Genomic DNA, 22662 nt, shown 5'->3' with positions numbered 1-22662 from the left:
ATACAGGCCCTTCAGCCCACAAAGTTGTGTTGAACATGTCCCTACCTTAGCGATTACTAGGCTTACCTATAACCCTCTATCTTACTAAGTTCCATGTACTTATGTAAAGGTCTCTTAAAAGACCCTGTCGAATCCGCCTCCACCACTGTTGCTGGCAGCCGATTCCACTCACCCACCACCCTCTGAGTGAAAAACTTACCCCTGACATCTCCTCTGTACCTACTCCCTAGCACCTTAAACCTGTGTCCTCTTGTGGCAACCATTTCAGCCCTGGGAAAAAGCCTCTGACTATCCACTCGATCAATACCTCTCAACATCTTATACACCTCTATCAGGTCACCCCTCATCCTTCGTCTCTCCAAGGAGAAAAGGCTGAGCTCGCTCAACCTATCCTCATAAGGCATGCTCCCCAACCCAGGCAACATCCTTGTAAATCTCCTCTGCACCCTTTCTATGGCTTCCACATCCTTCCTGTAATGAGACGACCAGAACTGAGTACAGTACTCCAAGTGGGGTCTGACCAGGGTCTTATATAGCTGCAACATTATCTCACGACTCCTAAATTCAATTCCTCGATTGATGAAGGCCAGTACACCATACGTCTTCTTAACGACAGCCTCAACCTGCACAGCTGCTTTGAGCGTCCTATGAACTCGGACCCCAAGATCCTTCTGATCTTCCACTCTGCCAAGAGTCCTACCATTAATATATTCCGCCATCCTATTTGACGTGCCAAAATGAACCACCTCACACTTATATGTTATATATTCATTAGAGCATTTTGAAGTAACAGGTGCTGTGAACAAACAGGAACCAGTGGATGTAATGTATTTAGATTTTCAGAAGGCATTTGATTAGGTGCCTCATCAAAATCATTGCAGAAAAAAGGCATATGATGTAGGGGTAACATATTGGCGTGGATAGAAGATTGGCTAGGAAATAGTAGGTATATGACAAATGGTGTGCCACAGGGATCAGTGCCAGAGTCTCAACGCTTTACAATTTATATAAATGATTTGGATGCAGGCAACAAAGGTATGTTTACTAAATTTGCTGATGACACAAAGATAGATAGGAAAGTAAGTTGTGAAGATGACAAAGGATGCTAACAAAAGCATACAGAAAGGTCAATGGTCTGACAAATGGAGTATAATGTGGGAAAATGTGAGGCTGTCCATTTTGGTAGTACAAATATAAAAGTGAATGTTTGCACAGCTGAGATATAGAGGGATCAAAGTGTTCGAGTGCACGAATCGCAGAAGACTAAGTGAGGCAAGTGATTAGCAAAGCTAGTAGGATATCATTGTTTATTGCTAAGGGAATTGTATACAAGAGTGGGGAGGCTATGCTTCAGTTATACAGGGCATTCAAAAACAAAAAAAAACAACTCCTAGCAGTGCTTGATTCATAACATGGAACACAACTACTTTATAATATCATGGGACATCCAGAAAGTATAAAACAATCACTTTGGAAAAATATCTATCCATGTTTAAATGTTTCTTTGATTGTCCTGGAATCTTCCCGGCACACTTGCCATCCTCTCTCGCCGCACCAGTGTGGCGCGCCGCACCCTTTGGGAACCACTGTGTTAATTACTAAAACTTTTCAATCAGAATATTAGCTGGTCAAAATTCTTAGCAGTAAACTGAACTTTCAGTAAACAAGTGACCTCCGTTTTGACTGAGTGATGAGATATTTAAGGTGACGAAGGCAAAAAAAGAAACTGCAGACAAAAATTAAAAAATGATGGCCTAAATCTTTCGAACCTCTTAGCAGCAAAACATTCAGACGCTTGCCGGCATTGAGGGCCGCAACGGCACCAGAAACTCTCTTGCTCTAATCTGGAACTTGCTGCTTGCCAGAATTAAAAATATATGACAGGTGCATTCAAAAACAAAGTCACTGAACTGAAGGCAGATTTCAAGGGGCGAGTCTTCAGCCTGTGACTTGTGGCATGCTTTGCTACAATTGTGCCTTGTCGCTAGAGCCCCAATTGACCTTATTGAGAGATGCACAGAGCAGCCATGGGATGAAGTTCCTAAGACTCTAGCGCAAAAAGGTAAGGCCACAGTTCTAAACACAGCCACCAGCAGCATGTGTCCTTACTCCACTGCTGCCCAGATGGTCCGGGCCAATTTCCACATTAGTACCCTATTCCCAGCCTGATAAATTTCTTCCCAACTGCTACCGAGAACAGAACCACGACAGAATTCTAATCTTGGAATGAAAACATACTAGCATTCCTGATACAAACCATGCTGATGCTGGATGATTTAACTTACACAATAGCGCATTATGTCTTATTGCTACAAACATGTCACAATGTGTTGGGGTTAACCAAACTGAGGGACTTTGGCTAGAACACAGATGTCATCTCATGTGAATAGTTTCTGCACAAAATTAGTCTCATGCCATTTCTCTGGTTATTTATGGCATATCGACAGACAGTGCTTTTTGCCTGGCTCAGGACAGTGCCTATGCCACTGGTCACAAGTACAATCATATATTTAGAACTGACCTGCATAAAAGGCATCTTTCAATCTTGTAAATATGCTCCCACTTCAATGGACCAGATTACCTCTTTTAGCTTTGCCTTTCAGGTCAAATTCATCAATGGCAATACTATGTTATCATCACAGGTTGGAAATTGCTGTCTAACTCTTGGTCAAGTGGCAGGATCAGCTATGTCTGGTGAAGCCCAAATAGTGAGCTAGTAACAAACATGTTAGCAGAAACAGGATTGAAGCCATGTAGCTCATTGATTTTGATAGCATTAAACTGCTTGCATAGTTCAATAACAATAGTATCCAATACACAAGCTTTCAATTCATTCACACATAGCCTGTTCGATCTCAGAACATATGCGCTAATCCCTCAGCACACTTCAAAGCATAACTTTTTACATCTAAATCCAAACTATATAAATTGATTGCTCAAATGCAATATCCATTTGACAACCATCACAAGTCAATGTACAAGCAACAAAAGGTATACAACAAAAAATCTTAACTGGGTAAACAAGTTGCCACAACCCAAATTTAAAATCTAAGAATTCATACATACAAACTTGATTGGTTGCATTCACAAATTAGTGACAAACACACCCAACATCAAAACATATACTATGCAAAGTACAAATGGGTTCATTTCAGGGAAATCTGGGTACACAAGACTATACCTTAGCCTTTGCCAGGGATACATTCTCATGATTGTTGCTTTTTATGAGGAAAAATCGTGCATCTCGAAGAATGTACTTCAGTTTACTAGTTTGATCTGTAAAAATGCAAATATAAAATTACTTCATGTAACAGCAAATAGCACAACTGACAACAGTTTAAAGCAACATTTATGCTTGATGATTTGTTCTGAAACATCAACATTGTACCAGAGTTGTAAATAACACTTGCCAAAACGCTTTGTAAAAAAAAGGGGCAGTACGCAGTGCCTAGCACTGCTGCTTCACAGCACCAGGGACCCGGGTTCAATTCCAGCCTTGGGTCACTGTGTGTGTGGAGTTTGCACATTCTCCCCATGTCTGCGTGGGTTTCCTCCAGGTGCTCCGGTTTCCTCCCACAGTCCAAAGATATGTGGGTTAGGTGGATTGGCCATTCTAAATTGCCCCTTAGTGTCAGGGCGACTAACTAGGGTAAATGCATGGGGTTATGGGGAGAGGATCTGGGTGGGATTGTGCTCAGTGCAGACTTGATGGGCCAAATGGCCTCTTTCTGCACTGTAGGAGTCTATAATTTTAAAACATCCAACCATAAAATGCAATTTCAGTGAAGTAATAGTCATAATCATTTAAAAAGAAAAATCAGAAATTCAGTTCAACAGATCAGCACATAGACCGATGGCTGCTGTAATTTAAGTGGTAATTTGAGTAAGGCCTCTATATCAGCTGCAAAACTGCAAAGTTAAATGAAATCAAACAAACTAAGGAATTCCAAGACAGCACGATTGAACAATTCAGAACTGCAAATAATTGCCGACAGTGTAAATTATCAGAATCGTAGAATCCCTACAGTGCAGGAGGCAGCTATTTGGCCCATTGAGTCTGCACTGGCCACAATCTCACGCAGGCCCTATTCCTGCAACCCCACGTATTTGTCTGCTAATTTCACTGACACAAGGGTCAATAAAGCATGGTCAATCAACCTAACCCACACAGCTTTGGGAGATCGTGTAAACTCCATACAGTCACCCAAGGCTGGAACTGAGCCCGGGGTCCCTGGCTCTGTGAGGCAGCAATGCGTGCCACCCCAAAAGCATGGGCAAAAAGCACGGATAATACTATGTGCAACTGCTCTTTCAAAGAGTCAACACCGGCAGAACAGAACAAATGACCTGCTTCTGGGTTGTATGTTACTTTGAGATGATTCTAAACTTGATAAACTCACTTAATGGATGATCGATTGGAAAGTAAAAATTGCACTGTTGCATCAGAAGGTAAAGGTACAGGAATACTGGTATAGCTTAGAGATCATTTCCCTGCACTACATATGACCAGAGAGTGCTTATCGACCAATAATTATTGACCATATGAGCATTAAAATGGATTGGAATCTGAACTTTCAAAAAATGGGGCACAAAATTGAAGCCAAACTGCATAATGGTGAGTAATACATTTGCAGTAACAAACATGTTAGCAGAAACAGGACAGAAGCCATGTAGCTCATTGATTTTGATAGCATCAAACCTGCTTGCATAGTTCAATAATAGTATCCAATACACAAGCTTTCAATTCATCCACACGCAGCCTGTTCGATCTCAGAATTATTCCCTCAGCACACTTCAAAGCATAACCTTTTACATCTGCTGACGTTTACAATTGTTTCATGTAAACATAAATCTCTAACTTTACCTTAATGATAACTTGCATAAGTTACAGAATGGATGGAAGCTCTCAAACTAGGAATAATTAACCATTTTCAGGAAGGGTACCAAATCACTCCTCTGCAATTTTTCTGGTTGTCAGGTTCCCCCACCAACTTCTGATACAGTCAAAAGCCACCTGGAAAACTTGTTGCTGTACCTGCTAAATGCCACAGCTGAACAGTAAAGCTCTTTTCCCCATTGTTATGGCCCCCATCTGCCCATCTTTGGATCACTGGTGATGGGACATATGGCCAGAGATGGCCATCTCTCCATGCACACGCACACACCTCCGACTGTGAGTTACATTCGGACTTTCAACAGTTCCGATTTACTTGCCCGAATAGTCATCCAGAAATTATTAGACAGAAAAACCTAGTCTAACTCTTGAGTAAATCAAGAACTGGAACCCCAAACACACACACTGACACCCCCACCTGCCATCCTACCCACTTATATCACCCTTCCTATACATCCACTCACCCATTCACCAACACTATAAACTTACCACATGGAGCTAGAGCATACCAGAAAACCTTAGGCAATTTCACTGCCCAGATTGCACAAAGAACAATGCGCAGGGATGGTAAACAATCTAGCCCTCCATTTCTTGGAGCAATCATTAACAGGGGGAAAAAGGAAACATATAAAAACTCAAGTTAATTTGAAATTGTAATGCCATCCAATATAAAAGTCGGAGGCAAGACATTTACAATGCTGCAATCAATTCAACTCAACAATGTTTACATTTCCACAAAAGAAAACCAAACAAGCGTCATGTTAATAAAATGAACCAAAAATAAGTTTTTCAACGAGCTATCAAATCAACAGGAAACACTCAGGTACTGAATTATCGTGACATTGTAATTTGGAGACAACTTGGAAATGCTGTGAAGTCAAAAGTTGTGGATGCAAGATGACCATTCAGGAAACAACCACCAACAGAAGGGAGCATTAACAGTGGATATGTTGCCAATCTCACCAAGCTATGCATTCCAATTAGGGCAATTTCATAATCAAAAATGTGTTTGCCAAAATCTATTATAATGCATTTAAATTCTGCAACCCCCAGCCTCTTCCACGAATTGGTGCAAATAGCATCATTGATTAGAAGAGCGCAAAAAATGCAAAAAGGTCTATTACAGATTAATATTTTTCTAACTTTCAAAGTAAAGGATTTACTCCAAACTTTTTAGCCCATAATCTATAAAGTTGCAATGCTACACAATTTCTCAACCCCCCCGCCCAGCTTCGAAAGTCAAATTCATTAGCTGTTAGATAAGCAATGCTGCTTGGAACTACAGGTTTATGACACACTAACATTACACAAACAATTCAAGAAGCAGTTCGACAATCATGTTGATCTAGAGTTTACACGAGGGCAGAGCAGAGGTGCTATTTTACCATTTTTTTGCCTAAGTGCTGGGCGGACTTGAAACTGGGAGTTTCAGATCTGCCTTTTGGGCCCGTTTTTAGGCCCCCCCATATGCACTCTGCCTGCAAAATTATCAGCGAGTCTGATTCTCGCTGCAAAAGCCTGTGGGTGAGGCTTAATGCGCCCAAAACCCTGCAGCTGTGATGGGAGTCCCAAACTGCGCATGCGCAAAAAAAATGCTGCTCCCCTGCCAGATCCCTCCTGGGCCAGATAATGCCTACCCTGGCCCCCACAGAGATTGCTCCACCCCTCAACGTTACGGACCCCCTTATTCCCCCCTCGCCCCCACTGATCGCAGGCAGAGTGGCAGTATCTCCATGCCTCCCCCCCCTCGCCCCCTCCCCAGACCCACCTGCACATGGACTCCTTCTTCCCCCCAACTCCAATGGCTGCAAGACACCTCCCTTTCTCTCCCCTGCCCTCAATCATCATAGAGGGACAGCTCCCCCACCCTCCCATTAGCACATCTGTAAGTGTAGAATCATAGAATCCCCACAGTGCAGTTCAGCCCCATCAAGTCTGCACCGACAACAATCCCACTCAGATCTTATTCCTGTAACCCCACAGCATGGCCAATCTATCTAACCTGCATATCTTTGGACTGTGGGAGGAAACCAAAGCACCCAGAGGAAACCCACGCAGAAACAGTGAGAATGTGCAAACTCCTCAAAGACAGTGACCCAAGGTTGGAATCGAACCTGGATACCTGGCGCTGTGAGGCAGCAGTGCTAGCCACTGTACCACCCTAAAGTGCTCACTTGCCTTCCCCTCAATTCTAACAAGCAAACTGCATTTAATTTGCTGGAATGCTTTCTCAAACTGCCTGCATCTGATCTGCCCCAACAAGGGGCAGCTCCATAAAAACCCCAAGGATGGACAGGCAGACAATGCAGGAAAAAAATGTCAAAGAAGGCAGCGCCCAGGTTCACAGAGGGCGACCACAGCAGGTTGCTGGGTGCTGCAGAGGCGGGGGGGGGGGGGGGGGGGGCGGGGGCAGCGTCTCCCCCGCCCCCCAACCAGGATGCAGACCCAGGGAAGGTGACGGCAAGTGGCCTGGGAGACAGTTGCCTCCTCGGTTAGTGCCATAGCACTAGCCCCCAGAACAGCGCAGCAGTGCCGCAAAAAGGTAAATGACCTCATTCAGGCAGCAAGAGTGAGTGCTTAACCCCATCTCGCATCTTCCCCCAACTCACCCCCCAGATCCCCCCACCCCCTGACCCTCAAGCACCTCTGCCCTCCACCCCCCTCCCCAAGAGTATCACTGCACTTGCCCTCAAGTGCCACCCCCGATACTCTGCAGGAGTCACGCCAACAATGTGGCCCAGTCAGAGGGCCATGGCTGAGGGGCTGCAGAGCGTGGCCCAGTCTCAGAGGGCAGTTACTGTGGGTTCCCAACTCAGGTGGCCATCGCAGAGGGCTCGATTACCATGGGTAGGATGCAGGTGGTCTTCCAGGACTGGCACGGCCAGGTAATGCCCGAGCTTCTGGAGCTCACTGCAGAAGCACCGTCGTCCCATGGAGTGATCCAGGGGCCCACAGAAACCCCAAGGGAGGAAAAAGGGCTCGAGCTCATGTCGGGGCCTTCCAACCAGGAGACTGTGGCTACACCTTCTGACTTCTCCTTCCTGACACTGGGGCATTTCAGGGGGAACAGGATGAAGAGTGGATCTTGGATAAGTCCTGGAAGCCGACCAGGGCCCTCCATGTCCAGGCCCCCCCAGAGGACACCCGCCAAGCACATTACAGGCCACGGGGCGTGGTAGGCAGCTGGCACCCTCCACCTCTGATATACATTCTGGGAAGACAGGTAGATGTAGTGGTAGGCCATGTACGGTTAGGAAGTTGCAGCTGCACTAGTAAGATGGCACGGGTTAAGGGCTGCACTAGTTAGATAGATTTTTAGGCACCTTAACATTTTCTGTTCACATGTTATGTTGCAACTTATTAGACACTTTTATTGTAATCAAAAAGTGTTTTTTCACCACCTACCTGTGACTAATTTGTCTCAGATTTGTCTCGAACAGGAATCCTTTTTCCTTGAGGGTCACCGGAGGGATCCTTCAAGTTGATGTCAGTTGGGGAGGCTCCTGAATGCTGTGTCACTGAGAAAATGAAGCCATTGGCTCCCCAGAACCCACGATTGAGCCCATCCCCTCCCCCACCCCATCCACCCAAGGGCCCTGCATGGGGGTTTACTGATCCCTTATCCACTACACAAACATGTGTCCAGATGCCCACATGTATGCGGAGCTCAGGTAGGAGTCAGACTAGATTGTACCAGCGACTCATCATAATGGTGTTTAGCGAATCGTCATCATCCTCCTGTCTACCAAAGAAACCTACTAACAGTGTACCCAGGTCCACCACTCTGGTGGTGTTATAATGTTGCAGGAGATATAACTCGAAGTGGGGGGGTTGGGGTTTGGAATGGAACCCATGTGTACAAACACAGACCCCTAGTAAGCGAAGCGCTTGGTCAGGGCCTCCCTTGCATCCGGATTCTTGCTGCCAACCCTCCAGCGCCTGAGTGGTGTTGCTCGGCATGGTCCTCTTCCTCCTGCTGGGCGGCCTCCTCCCTAGCGACGCCCGACAGGTTGGCCTCCACGTCCTCCTCCTCCAAAAGGTCTCCTGTCTGTTGTGCCAGGTTGTGTAGGGCACAGCACACCACCACAATGCGGGAAGAAATTCAGGGGTTACAATGTAGGACCGTATTGTAGGGTCCCACCAGAGCAGTCCAGGCACCTGAACCCATTTCAGGAGCCCTATGCACCTCTCCATTATAGTGCAGATGGCAACATGGCCTCATTGTACCGGGTCTCCCCCTCAGTCGCAGGCCTCCGCAAAGGCGTCATCAGCCAAGTCTGAGGCAGGTACCCCATGTCACCCACGAGCCAACCCTGTAGCCTGGGCTCCTCCTCAAAGGTCTCTGGTATGTCTGAGCGCCTCAGAATAAAACTGTCAAGCACGCACCCGGTCACAAACTAACTGCACATTTAGGGAGTGGAACCCCTTTCTATTGATGAATCGTAGTGGATTTCTGACCGGGGCCTCGAGGGTGATGTGGGTGCAGTCTATAGCCCCATGGATATTAGGCATTCCCGCAATGGCCGCGAATCCTGCAGCCCTGGCTTCCTGCAATTCCATCTGGTCCAGGTGAAATTTGATACACACCAGCAGCATCCCCAAGGCCCAAGGTCAGTGCTGAGACCCGGGTCCGTGCTGCAAATCGGACATCAGACACTGTGCTGAGCAACAGCCCCCCACCCCCAAACATTCGCAGAGCCATCCCGATCCGACACGCAACATGGCTGCTACGAGAGGACCTCCTGTGAGCAACAGGAGCCGTCCAAAGGTAGGCACTCACCTTCTCACTAACCCTCACTGAAGGAGTGCCAGAATCGGACTTTTATCGAACATGTCATTTTACAGGCAACACAGTGGTGTAATGGTTAGCACTGCTGTCTCACAGCACCAGGGACCTGGATTCAACTCCGGCCTCAGGTCACTGTCAGTGTGGAGTTTGCGTGGGTTTCCTCCCACAGTCTAATGATGTGTGGGTTAGATTGACCTTGCTAAATTGACCCGAGTGTCGGGGGATTAGCAGGGTAAATATGTGGGGTTACGGGAATAGGGCCCGTGTGGGATTGTGGTCGGTGCAGACTAGATGGGTCGAATGGCCTCCTGCTGCAGTGTAGGGATTCTATGGATTCATTCTGTGGATATGTCTGTTCCAGACTGATTCCGGATTGTGCAAACATGGTGGTAAAGGCAGACGTGCTGGTAAAGTGGGGCGTGCAACTCGTCAAGTGGATTGAAGTACACGCAGATTTATTTAAATTGACGTCACGCCTGTTGTGGACGGGTTCCCACTCGTGGCCGTTTTCGGACCTTGGTAAAGTGCGAACCGGCACGGAAGCGGGCACAGATCGCACTACTTGCCTCACGCCCGACTTTACCAAATTTTCACGCTCAGAAACGGGCACAACACGATGCTAAAATCCCAGGCACAGGGGGAAATTCTCCCAAACAAAATTCAAATGTCAAATTCGCATTAAAACTGGAGTAAATCACTGTTTTATTCAGCAAGATTTTCAAAATGATTCGCCCACACTGCTGACTGCACTAGCATGAATCACTCCAGAAATCAGTGGCGGGGCCTATTCCCGCTGGAGAGCCCAGCAGCATAGCACTGAGAGGGCCACAGTGCACGCGCCAATCTGTCAGTGCTGAGATCGGCACATGCGCAGTGGCCCATCTGCTGACCTCCCAACTGCTGGCCAGCCCCATGGCCCCCGCATCGCCGACCACGCGACCCCCCCCCGCCCCACAACCCGACTGGTGGTCCCCCAAACATGCCAGGGCCCAGCCCTGACTACCCGCCCCCTCCACCCCGATTGCTGGCCTCTTATCACAGATCTCAGTGAAGAGTGGCAACGGGATCCCTCACTCCCTCCAATCGCTCTCTCCCCCAAATCAGGCCCCATCCCCTTGGCACTGCCCCATGCTTGGTGGGCACCAAGGTGCTCACTGCTCCTTGGGCAGTCCCAGGGGCCCAGGCTGGCACTGCCAAGGTGGCAATGCCCAGGGGACACAACCCCCTCCCAGCATCCGACCTTCTGGGGCACCTCGATTATCCCCCTTCACTCCAGCATGGTCGGGTCGCCAGCTCCCCTTAATAGGGAGCTGTACTGAACCCCGCTGGAGTGAAATACTCCGGGCAACGGGTGGAGGGGCAAACGGGCCTGGAGACTTCAGTCCCAGTCCTGTTAATGAAATTCATATTGGAGAAAAATGAGCAGCTGAATATATTAAGCAGCTTTGTGCCGATTTATGATGCAGAGCTGACGGCGCCAGAAATTCGGCGCTGGGAGTCACGCGGAGGCCCAGACGCCCAGCCTATGAAACGGCCTCCACTAGAGCTCCCGTCCCACTGCGCTAAAAAAGCAGCACAGCAGAATGAGAGAATCACCCCCATAGAATCCAAAGAGGAGCAAAAACCCCATATTCTGGCAACAACTGCTTCAAAAATCATCCATGTAATACCCATCCTCGAAAGTTGTCGCAAGTAGTGTGCAGTTGGACTAACAACGGTTAGTTGCAGTATTATGTCTTAGCACAAACAGCTCATTCTGAACGATAGATACTCCCCAGCATAAAGGAACAAAAAAGGTGTGGATGCTTTAAAAATAGAACGAAATTTTCTAAAATAACTTCACGTATGGAACAAACTATTTTAGTCAAATAAAATCAATTAAAACAAAAAAATGGACTTTGGATTGAGCATTGAGAATTAATAATGTCCTTATTTCACTATTCAACTTTATCTTCCAGCTTACAGTTGAAGTTCATAAATTACGGAGCACTGCAACTTCAATAAATTATAAAGGCATACAATATTTTAGAGCCGAGTACATCACATCCATAAATGTCAAGCATGGCACTTGACCTAACAGCTGCTTTTTAAGCTACTCAACAGCACACTGAGGGTGTGCTGCCTTATGCTAATCTCTAAGCTAGTCGTTTCCATACCTTTACGAACTGCACGCACAGATGATGACAGCTTCTCATGTTTCTTCTCTGATCCTGCATTACAGTACACAAAACCCATTAGGCCCTTGCTGTTTAAGCTCCATGCACAACAAGTTCCAAATGAAACACAAAACATACCTGCATACGAATCGGATGCTGAGCTTTCACTCCTATCAAACACAATTGGAGAAATGTCTCTAGACCGCTTTTTCTTCTCCTTTTTATCTGTCTCATCGTCTGAAGAAAAGTTAATTTGTAACAATTCTATTTAATGATAGTCTAAGAATCAGAGACTGCAGTATGATGATGGGGGTTGAAAATTCCACTAAATTTGGTCTATGCCTGTTGAAAATTACAAATCAGTAGAATTATGGAAACGGAACCATATTGTTGCAATGTCCAGTATCTGCTGCTTGGCACATACTCAGCACAGTAGCAGCTTTCATGATTCGAAAAGTATAGCTGAGTCCAGATAACTACAGAACCAGTTTGAAAAAATTATAAAACCCAAGCTAAGATTAGCCAATTTACAAATCTTTGTTTTGACACGAAATTTTGTGTTTCAAATTGAACTGTTAAATTAACAAAACAAAGCTGTTGCTATCATTATACTGCTCGCACTGGTGGAGTACCAACACCATATTAACAGTGATGCAGCTAAGAAACCATATACTGATGTAGAATAGGGATGAAGGTACAGCTCCATGTATGCATACATAAAGATTTGCTTACTCGCCTCAAAGATTTTAGGTCAGTTTTAGGACAGTTAACACTTAATAAATGGTCATATCACACTTCCAAGGCAAACTTAAAAATCAAAGATCTGGGTGTGAAAACTGGTCCTTTCACCACGACATTGGGTTCAAATCTAGTCCAGAATAATTCTCCTGGTCTATAAACAAGAGCTTGAATAGACTTAAGCCAGTTTCAAGGAGGCAAAGAACCACAACAAAATCTCAAATTTGACACAAATCTGAGGGCCACAGCATGGCAAATATAGGAAACAAAAGTGCAGAGTCACTCAGCAAGTGCTCTGCTGAGGCTCTGGTTAAAGTACATTGTTGGGACAGGGCATAGGGAGTCTTACTTTGCATTTGACCAACAGGAATAAAAAGCAGTGAATGGTCATTGAAAGAAGGGGGGTCTTGAACAGTGAAGAAATTAGTGATTCAAAGCTAGTCACACAGAAGTAGAGCAATACCTGAACCGAGGTTCTAGAACCTTAAAACACAGCAGACATCTTAATTGACTGGGGAAAAGAATAAGAACAGGAAGGAAAGAAATGCAAAAGATGCCTGACGACATATGATGCATTTCTTAGATGGTTTAAGCATAAACGTGCTCAGAAAGTTGTTTAATTTCTGCCTATTGAAAGCTAAAACTATGAAGGTGCCAGAGAAACCAGTGTGGAAAGGATTAGACAAAGAGATTGTTACACACGAGAACAACTTTGATTTATGTTGCTTTGCACGTTATAGCATTTCCTGTTTTATCATATGAGGCTGCCCAAAGTGGTTACAATTAAGTTGCTTCATCGGTATAACATTTTAAACTTGCACATCAGTCCAGTCTCGCTAGCCACACTGTCCACCATTTAAATGGCCAACCTCGGGAGCAGCCATGACCACCACAATGGTAGCAACATAAGAGCCCTTACCTGCAAAGCTAAAATATAATAATTTTCAACCCCCTCAATCATTATACATTAGGTTGACATATATTCCCACTCTCCCACAAATAAAAATGGGGGGATATTTCTGCATGTTACCCAACAATATTCTAATTCTGATTAAGCCCACTGCTAACTGCCACAAAACAAAAAAGTGTTTTATAAATTGTAAGTTTAGGTGAATACAATTAATTCATGTTTGGAGATTTTAGCTAAATGAATTAACACAAATGAGGACACAAATAGAATGCATGTACACAGACTGCTGGACTACACCTATTTTTGTAGCTGCTGCAAACACTTTATAAAACAAGTTCGCCCTTGCCAGAATCCATTTCCATACCACACCTATCAGGAATTGGAGCATCTACAAAAACAGGTCAAGGAACACAAAAACTGCCAATTTAATAAACTCTGCTTAGAGTGTATATTATATATATATAGATAATATATATATGTATACACACCGTAGATTTCAGGCAGGTTCGATTTCTACACCAATGGTTTCAAGGTAAACTTTCTGGCTTGCTGAGCTGAGATTTCCTAACCTTTCAAACAAACCTGAAAACAGTAACCTTACAGTAAAGATATTCAAAATAAATTAAATTTACATTAAGTTGAATGGTAAACTGCAATTTTCAGCCTTGAAATGTACCTGATGCATCAGAACCAGATCTGGTGGCAGATTCTCCATCAGTAAATGAGACAGACTCAGAATCAGAGTCACTGGCTTCACTACGTGTATCATAATCCTGTTCATGGCCTTCTTCCTTACTTTCTCTAGGATCTCTTTCTCGGAAATCATCTTGTTCAGACATATCCTGTTCATATTCTTCCTCTTCTACTTCTTCCTCCTCCTCCTCTTCCTCTACCTCTTCCCCCTCCTTCTCTTCCTCAGCATCATCCTCATCAGGTATTATAGTGTCTGCTGCTTCATCTTGATTCTCTTGGTCTTCAGATGAAGTATTGCCATCAGTTTCAACCTCTGCTTCAGACTGATAATCAGACTGAACCTCTTCTTTAGAGGAATGGCTTGATCTATGCACTTTCAAACTCTCGATATTCCGTAAAGTCTTCTGCATTAAAAACAGAATAGGAAGGTTAATTAAAATCAGTCACTTGCTGGTAGAAAACTTGCATACTGCTGAAAAAAGAGACATGGTACCAAAGCTTGTCTTGCACTAATTAGGACAAATACATAAATGAAAAATTTCAAATGATCAGAATAATTTATGCTACAGGATAAAAGAGCTCCAAATAGTTGACAAGTCAAATCTGATTGACCGAGATTTTGCCATGGAGAACAACAGAAAACTCTCCAAGCTTCCAGGAAATGCAAAAAGGCTCACAACTTGAACATATTCCTTTGGTTTGTAGAGAATGGGTTCCTACAGAGGAGTGCATGTCACTTTTAACAAGCATAAGTGAGCTGTGTTGCAGGCTGGACTGATTATCTTAAATTAGTTGCTGGTGTAGCTACCAGCACACTCAGGATTATTCAACAACTGCTACTCAATCATTGAATCATATCTAACAGTCGACATTTTGGTTTGGGTTTTGCTAACACAGGCTGGTTGGGTACAGTCTGTACTCTGCCCTATTCAAGGCAATTTAAAGAACATGCTGTTTGATTAGATCAGCCAATTGTTCGGATGTGCAGGAACCTAGCATTGCATCAGTTCAATTGTGTGGCAGATGATAGATACACAGTGGTCTGATCAGTATAGCCATACCCTAAGAGGATAGCTCCAATGCACTATTTCTGCATCAAGCTTACCTGCAAATGGCTAGGCCAATTTTGCAGCACATGGGGCTTTACGAACTGCAGTGCAGATATTAACTGGTGATATTAGGCTTGCTGTAGACAAAAGTAGAGAAAGCAATCATGGATTTCGCCACTAACACAAATGAAAGATAATTGAAAGGTTGTGGATGTAGTTTATATGGACTTTAGCAAGGCGTTTGACAAAGTCCCACATGGCAGACAGGTACAAAAACTAAAATCACATGGGATTCAGGGTGGGCTGGCTAGGTGGATCCAGAACTGCTTAGTTATGGAAGACAGAAAGTAGCAGTGGAATGGTGTTTTTCCAGAATGGAGATCTGTAGCTAGTGGTGTTCTGCAGGGATCGGTGCTGGGACCTTTGTTGTTTGTAGTACATATAAATGATCTGGAGGAAAATGTGGGTGGCCTGATTAGTAAGTTTGTAGATGACATGAAAAGATTGGTGGAGTTGCTCAAAGTGCCAGACATTGTCAGAGGATACACAGAATATAGATAGATTGGAGTCTTGGGCACAGATGTGGCAGATGGAATTTAATCCAGACAAACGCAAGGTGATGCATTTAGGAGGATCAAATTTAGGTGTGATTTACACTGTAAATAGCAGAACCCTTAGTAATATTAACAGAGTTCAAGAGTTGGGAAATCATGTTGCGGCTAGATAAAACCTTAATTAGGCCGCGCTTGGAGTATTGCGTGCAGTTCTGGTCGCAACACTACGAAAAGGACATGGAAATTTGAGAGAGAGTGCAAAGAAGATTCACCAGGATGTTTTTTATTCATTCGTGAGACATGGGTGTCGCTGGCTGGCCAGCATTTATTGCCCATCTCTAGTTGCCCTTGAGAAGGTGCTGGTGAGCTGCCTTTTTGAATCGCTGCAGTCCATGTTCTGTAGGTTGACCCACAATGCTGTTAGGGAGAGAATTCGAGGATGTTGATCCAGCGTCTGTGAAGGAACAGCGACATATTCCCAAGTAGGATGGTGAGTGGCTGAGACGGGAACTTGCAGGTGGTGGTGTTCCCATTATCTGTTGCCCCTGTCCTTCTAGATGGAAGTGGTCATGGGTTTGAAAGGTGCTGTCTAAGGATCTTTGGTGAATTGCTGCAGTGCATCTTGTAGGTAGTACATACTGCTGCTACTGAGTGGCGATGGTGGAGGGATTGAATGTTTCTGGATGTGGTGCCAATCAAGTGGGCTGCTTTGCCCTGGATGGTGTCAAGCTTCTTGAGTGTTGTTGGAGCTGCATCCATCCAGGCAAGTGGGGAGTATTCCATCACACTCCTGACTTGTGCCTTGTAGATGGTGGATAGGCTTTGGGGAGTCAGGAGGCGAGTTACTCGCCACAGTATTCCTAGACTTTGATCTGCTTTTGTAGCCACTGTGTTTATGTGGTGAGTCCAGTTGAGTTTCTGGTCAATGGTAACCCCAAGGATGTTGCCTGGTTTCGAGGATGTTGACTATGAACAGACGTTCAAAAAACTAGGATTGTTTACACTGGAAAAGCGGAGGCTGAGGGGAGACTTGACAGAGGTCTACAAAATTATGAGAGGCAAAGTGAGATTACATGAGATAACAGAGTGGATAGTCAGAAGCTTTTTCCCAGGATGGAAGTATCAATTACAAGGGGTCACAGGTTCAAGCTGAGAGGGGGAAGTTTAAGGGAGATAGAAACATAGAAAAACTACAGCACAAAACAGGCCCCTCGGCTCCACAAGTTGTGCCGAACACATCCCTACCTTTTAGGCCTACCTATAACCCTCCATCCTATTAAGTCCCATGTACTCATCCAGGAGTCTCTTAAAAGACCCTATTGAGTTTGCCTCCACCACCACTGACGGCAGCCGATTCCACTCGCCCACCACCCTGTGTATGAAAAGCTTCCCCCTAACATTTCCCCTGTACCTACACCCCAGCACCTTAAACCTGTGTCCACTCGTAGCAGCCATTTCCACCCTGGGAAAAAGCCTCCGAGAGTCCACCCGATCTATGCCTCTCAACATCTTATACACCTCTATTAGGTCTCCTCTCATCCTACGTCTCTCCAAGGAGAAAAGACTGAACTCCCTCAGCCTATCCTCATAAGGCAAGCCACTCAATCCAGGCAACATCCTTGTAAATCACCTCTGCACCCTTTCAATCTTTCCCACATCCTTCCTGTAATGAAGCGACCAGAACTGAGCACAGGACTCCAAGTGGGGTCTGACGAGGATCTCATTTAGCTGCATCATTATCCCCGGACTCCTAAACTCAATCCCTCGATTGATAAAGGCCAGCACCCTCCTAACCACCTCCTCCTCCACCTGCGGGGCCGATTTTAGAATCCTATGGACCCGGACCCCAAGGTCCTTCTGACCTTCTACAGTACTAAGAGTCTTTCCCTTTATATTCTACTCCTTCATCCCATTTGACCTGCCAAAATGGACCGCTACACATGTATCTGGGTTGAAGTCCATCTGCCACTTCTCCGCCCAGTCTTGCATCCTATCTATCCCTCTGTAACTTCCGACATCCCTCCAGACTATCCACAACCCCACCAACCTTCGTGTCGTCGGCAAACTTACCAACCCATCCCTCCGCTTCCTCATCCAGGTCATTTATGAAAATGACAAACAGCAAGGGTCCCAGAACAGATCCTTGGGGCACACCACTGGTGACCGATCTCCATTTAGAAATAGACCCATCTATACACACTCTCTGCACCCTTCGGGCAAGCCAGTTCTCGATCTACAGGGCAGCAGCCCCTTGGATCCCATGCCCTCTCACTTTTTCGAGAAGCCTTGCATGTGGGGACCTTATCGAACGCCTTGCTAAAATCCATATAAACCACAGCTACCGCTTTCCCTTCGTCAATGTGTTTAGTCCCATTTTCGAAGAACTCCACCAGGCTCGTAAGGCACGATCTGCCTTTGACAAAGCCATGCTGAGTATTCTTGAGCATACTAAGCCTCTCTAAATGCTCATAAATCTTGTCCCTCAGGATCCTCTCCATCGGCTTACCAACCACTGAGGTTAGACTCACCGGTCGGTAATTTCCTGGGCTATCCCTATTCCCCTTCTTGAAAATAGGAACCGCATCTGCAATCCTCCGGCACCTCTCCCGTCTCCATCGACGACACAAAACTCATCACCAGAGGCTCTGCAATCTCTTCCATCGCCTCCCACAGTAACCTGGGGTACATCCCATCCGGACCCAGCGACCTATCTATCTTGATGCCATTCAAAGATTCCAGCACAGCCTCTTTGTTAAAGTCCACATACTCAATCTTTTCAGTCCACCGCAAGCCTGCAGTACATCCACCCAGATCCTTCTCCTCTGTGAAAACCGAGGCAAAACACTCATTGAGCACCTCTGCCATTTCTACTGGTTCCGTACAGATTTTCCCACCATCACCTTTTATAGGCCCTATTCCTTCACGTCTCATCCTTTTACTCTTCACATATTTATAGAACACCTTAGGGTTTTCCTTAATCTTACCTGCCAAGGCCTTCTCGTGACCCCTTTTGGCTCTCCTAATTTCCTTCTTTAGTCCCTTCCTACAAGCCATATACTCATCTAGATCCCTATCTGCGCCAAGCTCTCTGAACCTTCTGTACACTTTCCTTTTCTTCTCGACTCGGTCCCGCACACCTTTCGTGCACCACGGTTCCTTTAACCGACCAACTCCTCCCTGTCTGCTCGGAACGTTGTCCCGTAGAACGCAAGACAGACATTCCTTGAAAAACTGCCACCTCTCTTCAGTACATTTCCCCAAGAATACCTCCTTCCAATTTACTCCTCTAATTTGCTGCCTTATGTCTTCATATTTCCCCTTATTCCATACAAACGCTTTCCTAGCTTGCCTGATCCTCTCTTTTTCCAATGCAAGCATAAAGGAGATAGAGTTATGACCGGTATCCCCAAGATGCTCTCCCGCTGAGATATCTGACACCTGTCCAGGTTCATTGGTCAGTATCAGATCAAGTACAGCCTCTCCTCTTGTAGGCTTGTCCACAGGCTGTGTCAGGAAACCCTCCTGAACACACCTAACGAACTCCCCCCCCATCCAATCCCCTTACCCTAGGGATATTCCAATCTATGTTTGGGAAATTAAAGTCTCCCATCACAACAACTCTGCTATTATTGCAACTCTCCAGGATCTGTTTCTCTATCTGCTCCTCCACCTCCCTGTTACTATTGGGCGGCCTGTAGAAAACTCCCAGCAAAGTGATGGACCCCTTCCCACTCCGAACTTCCACCCACAGAGACTCTGTAGACAATCCCTCCACAGCATACACCTTCTCTACAGCTGTGACACTATCCCTGATCAGCAGTGCCACTCCACCCCCTCTCTTGCCTCCCTCCCTGTCCTTCCTGAAACATCTGAATCCCAGCACCTGTAGTATCCAGTCCTGTCCCTGAGACATCCAAGTCTCCGTAATGGCCACCACATCACACTTCCAGGCATCGATCCACGCTCTGAGCTCATCCCCTTTATTCACTATACTTCTGGCGTTAAAGTAAACACATCTCAATCCTTTGGTCTGAGCTCTTCCCTTTTCTATCCCCCGTCCATCCTCCCTCTTCCACCGTCTATAACCCTTCTCTGCGAGCTAACATCCTCGCTCCCAGTCACCTCGTCTCGATCCCCTCCCCCCAACCTATCTAGTTTAAACTCTCCCCAGTGGCCTTTGCCAACCTTCCCGCCAGGATATTGGTCCCCCTGGGATTCAAGTGCCACCTGTTTTTTGTGTGCAGGTCACACCTGCTCCTAAAGAGGTCCCAATGGTCCAGGAACCTGAATCCCTGCCCCCTACACCAGTCCCTCAGCCACACATTCATCCTCCACCTCACTCCATTCCTGCCCTCACCTTCCCGTGGCACAGGCAGCGATCCTGAGATTACTCCCTTTGCTTTCCTCCTTCTCAGCTGTCTCCCTAATTCCCTATACTCTCTTTTCATGACCCCTTCCTTCCCACATCAGCAGTACCAATATGTACCGCTACCTCTGGCTCCTCTCCCTCCCCCCTCAGGATTTCTGGGACTTGACCAGCGACATCCTGGATCCCGGCCCCAGGGAGGCAGACCACCATCCGAGACTCCCGCCTGCCTCCGTAAAAATGCCTGTGATGTGCAGAGGAAGTTTTTCATGGAGAGTAGTGGGTGCCTGGAATGCGCTGCCAGAGGTGGTGGTGGAAGCAGGCACATTAGCAACATTTAAGAGGCATCAGGATAGGTACACGAATAGGGAGGGAATAGAGGGATCCAGACGGAGTAAGGGCAGAAAGTATTTTTTGGAGTTTAGTTAGGGCATCATGATCAGCACGGGCTTGGAGGTCCAAAGGGCCTGTTCCTGTGGTGTACTTTTCTTTGTTCTTTGAAAGTGAGTGGGTCATTGCGCCATCTAAAAAGTGAATCTGAATGGAGCTCACTTAAGGTGCATCGGGAACTCCTTACACTCAGTAGATTACAAATATGGACCATATTCAACCAGCTCACGTTTGCAAAACCCAAAATAAAACGTCTGCTGTTTGATGTGATTCTGCATTTGGGCAGCACTTGCTGAACAATTCTGAGTGGGATAATAACTACACGAACAACCAATCTAAAATTCATCAGTCAAGCTGGTAATGTGGCTTGTTTATGCTGGCTAGAAATAGCATGCATTTGCAGAAAGGGACCCTATCTCTGCAAACAAAATCTTTTTGCATTATCCGAAAGCATGGAGGGAATCTCTAGTTTTCTATTGTTTGCTCCATGACAATACCTTGACCAGAGTTGACTTACCAACCAATCAGCGCCTCTTCTATAAATTGTTAATTGTTTGAAATTTGGTATTCTTTTATTTGTCCTTATGAATCAAGACAAAAAACTTCAACATGATATAGAATAGAATCATACAGCACAGAAAAGGCCCATCGAGTCCACACCGATACATTAGAAAACACCTGAACTCCCAGCTAATCCCATCTGCCAGCACTTGGCCCACAGTCCTGATGTGCCAAATGCTGATAGATACTTTTTCAAGGATGCGAGACAACCCACCTCCACCACCCTCCCAGGCAGGGCATTCCAGACTATCACAATCCTTTGGGCAAAAAAGTTTTTCCTCACATCCCCCCTAAACCTCTTGCCCCTCACCATGAGCCTATGCCCCCTCGTGATTGGCCCTTCAAATATGGGGAATAGTTGCTCATAATCCACTCTGTCCATGTCTCTCATAATCGTGTACACCTCGATCAGGTTGTCCCTCAGTCTTCTCTGCTCCAGTGAAAACAACCCAAGCCTATCCAACCTCTCTTCATAACTTAAATGTTCCATCCCAGGCAGCATCCTGGTAAATCTCCTCTGCACACCCTGCAGGGCAATCACATCCTTCCGATAACGTGGCAACCAGAACTGCACACAGTACTCTAGCTATGGCCTCACCAAAGTTCTTCACAACTCCAACATGACTTCCCTGCATTTGTAATCTACACCTTGATTGATAAAGACAAGTGTCCTACATCCCTTTTTTACCATCCTACTAACATGCCCTTCCGCCTTCAAAGATCCGTGGACAAACATGCCAAGGTCCCTTTGTTCCACATAACATCCTAATGTCTTTGAATTCTTTGTATTCTTTGAATACTTTCTTGTCAAATTACTCCTTCCAAAGTGTATCACCTCACACTTTCCAGGGTTAAATTCCACCTGCCACTTATCTGCCTATTTAACCATTCCATCTATATCTTCTTGTAGCCCAATACACTCCGCTTCACTGTTAACTACCCATCTAATCTTTGTGTCATTCGCAAACTTACTAATCCTACCGCTCACATAGTCATCAATGTAATTTATATAAATGACAAAAAATAGGGGGCCCAACACAGATCCCAAGGAACTGGCTTCCAGTCACTAAAGCAGTCTTCTGTCATCACTCTGTCTCTTACAACTGAGCCAATTTTGAATCCAATTTATCAAATTACCCTGTATCCCATGTGAATTTAACTTCTTTACAAGTCTCCCATATGGGCCCTTTCAAAGGCTTTGCTGAAATCCACAAACTACATCAACTGCATGGTTTGTTGCCTCCCAGGTGCAAAGGTCAGCGATGTCTCTGATCGCGTGCACAGCGTTCTAAAGTGGGACGGTGATCAGCCAGATGTCGTGGTACACATCGGTACCAATGACGTGGGAAGGAAGAGTGAGGAGGTCCTAAAGAGTGAGTACAAAGAGCTTGGAAGGAAGTTAAAAAGCAGGACCCCGAGGGTAGTAATCTCAGGATTGCTACCTGAGCCACATGCCAGTGAGGGCAGGAGTAGGATGCTTGGGCGGATGAACACGTGGCTGAGGAACTGGTGCAGGGGGCAGGGTTTCCAATTCTTGGATCATTGGGACCTCTTTTGGGGCA

At 45.8% G+C, this 22662-nt stretch overlaps 1 protein-coding gene across 3 annotated transcripts in view; it reads right to left on the bottom strand.

Annotated features, from left to right (window-relative positions):
• The window catches only part of ythdc1 (YTH N6-methyladenosine RNA binding protein C1), an 84086-nt gene that overhangs the window by 24311 nt on the left and 37113 nt on the right, over positions 1-22662 (bottom strand). The window contains exons 4-7 of one of the 3 annotated variants that reach the window (XM_078214152.1): positions 14164-14584; positions 11978-12076; positions 11840-11893; positions 3182-3276 (exon numbers count right to left, since the gene is read on the bottom strand). In XM_078214152.1, coding sequence (XP_078070278.1) covers positions 3182-3276; positions 11840-11893; positions 11978-12076; positions 14164-14584 — 669 coding nt within the window. The remainder of the gene's footprint in view (positions 1-3181; positions 3277-11839; positions 11894-11977; positions 12077-14163; positions 14585-22662) is intronic. The other 2 variants (XM_078214154.1, XM_078214155.1) reach the window with 2 other exon arrangements.

The sequence above is a fragment of the Mustelus asterias genome, chromosome 6 (assembly GCF_964213995.1).
Source record: "Mustelus asterias chromosome 6, sMusAst1.hap1.1, whole genome shotgun sequence".
NCBI classification, from domain to species: domain Eukaryota; kingdom Metazoa; phylum Chordata; class Chondrichthyes; order Carcharhiniformes; family Triakidae; genus Mustelus; species Mustelus asterias.
The sequence above is the reverse complement of the archived record's forward strand: the minus strand, read 5'-3'. Positions and strand labels throughout refer to the sequence as shown.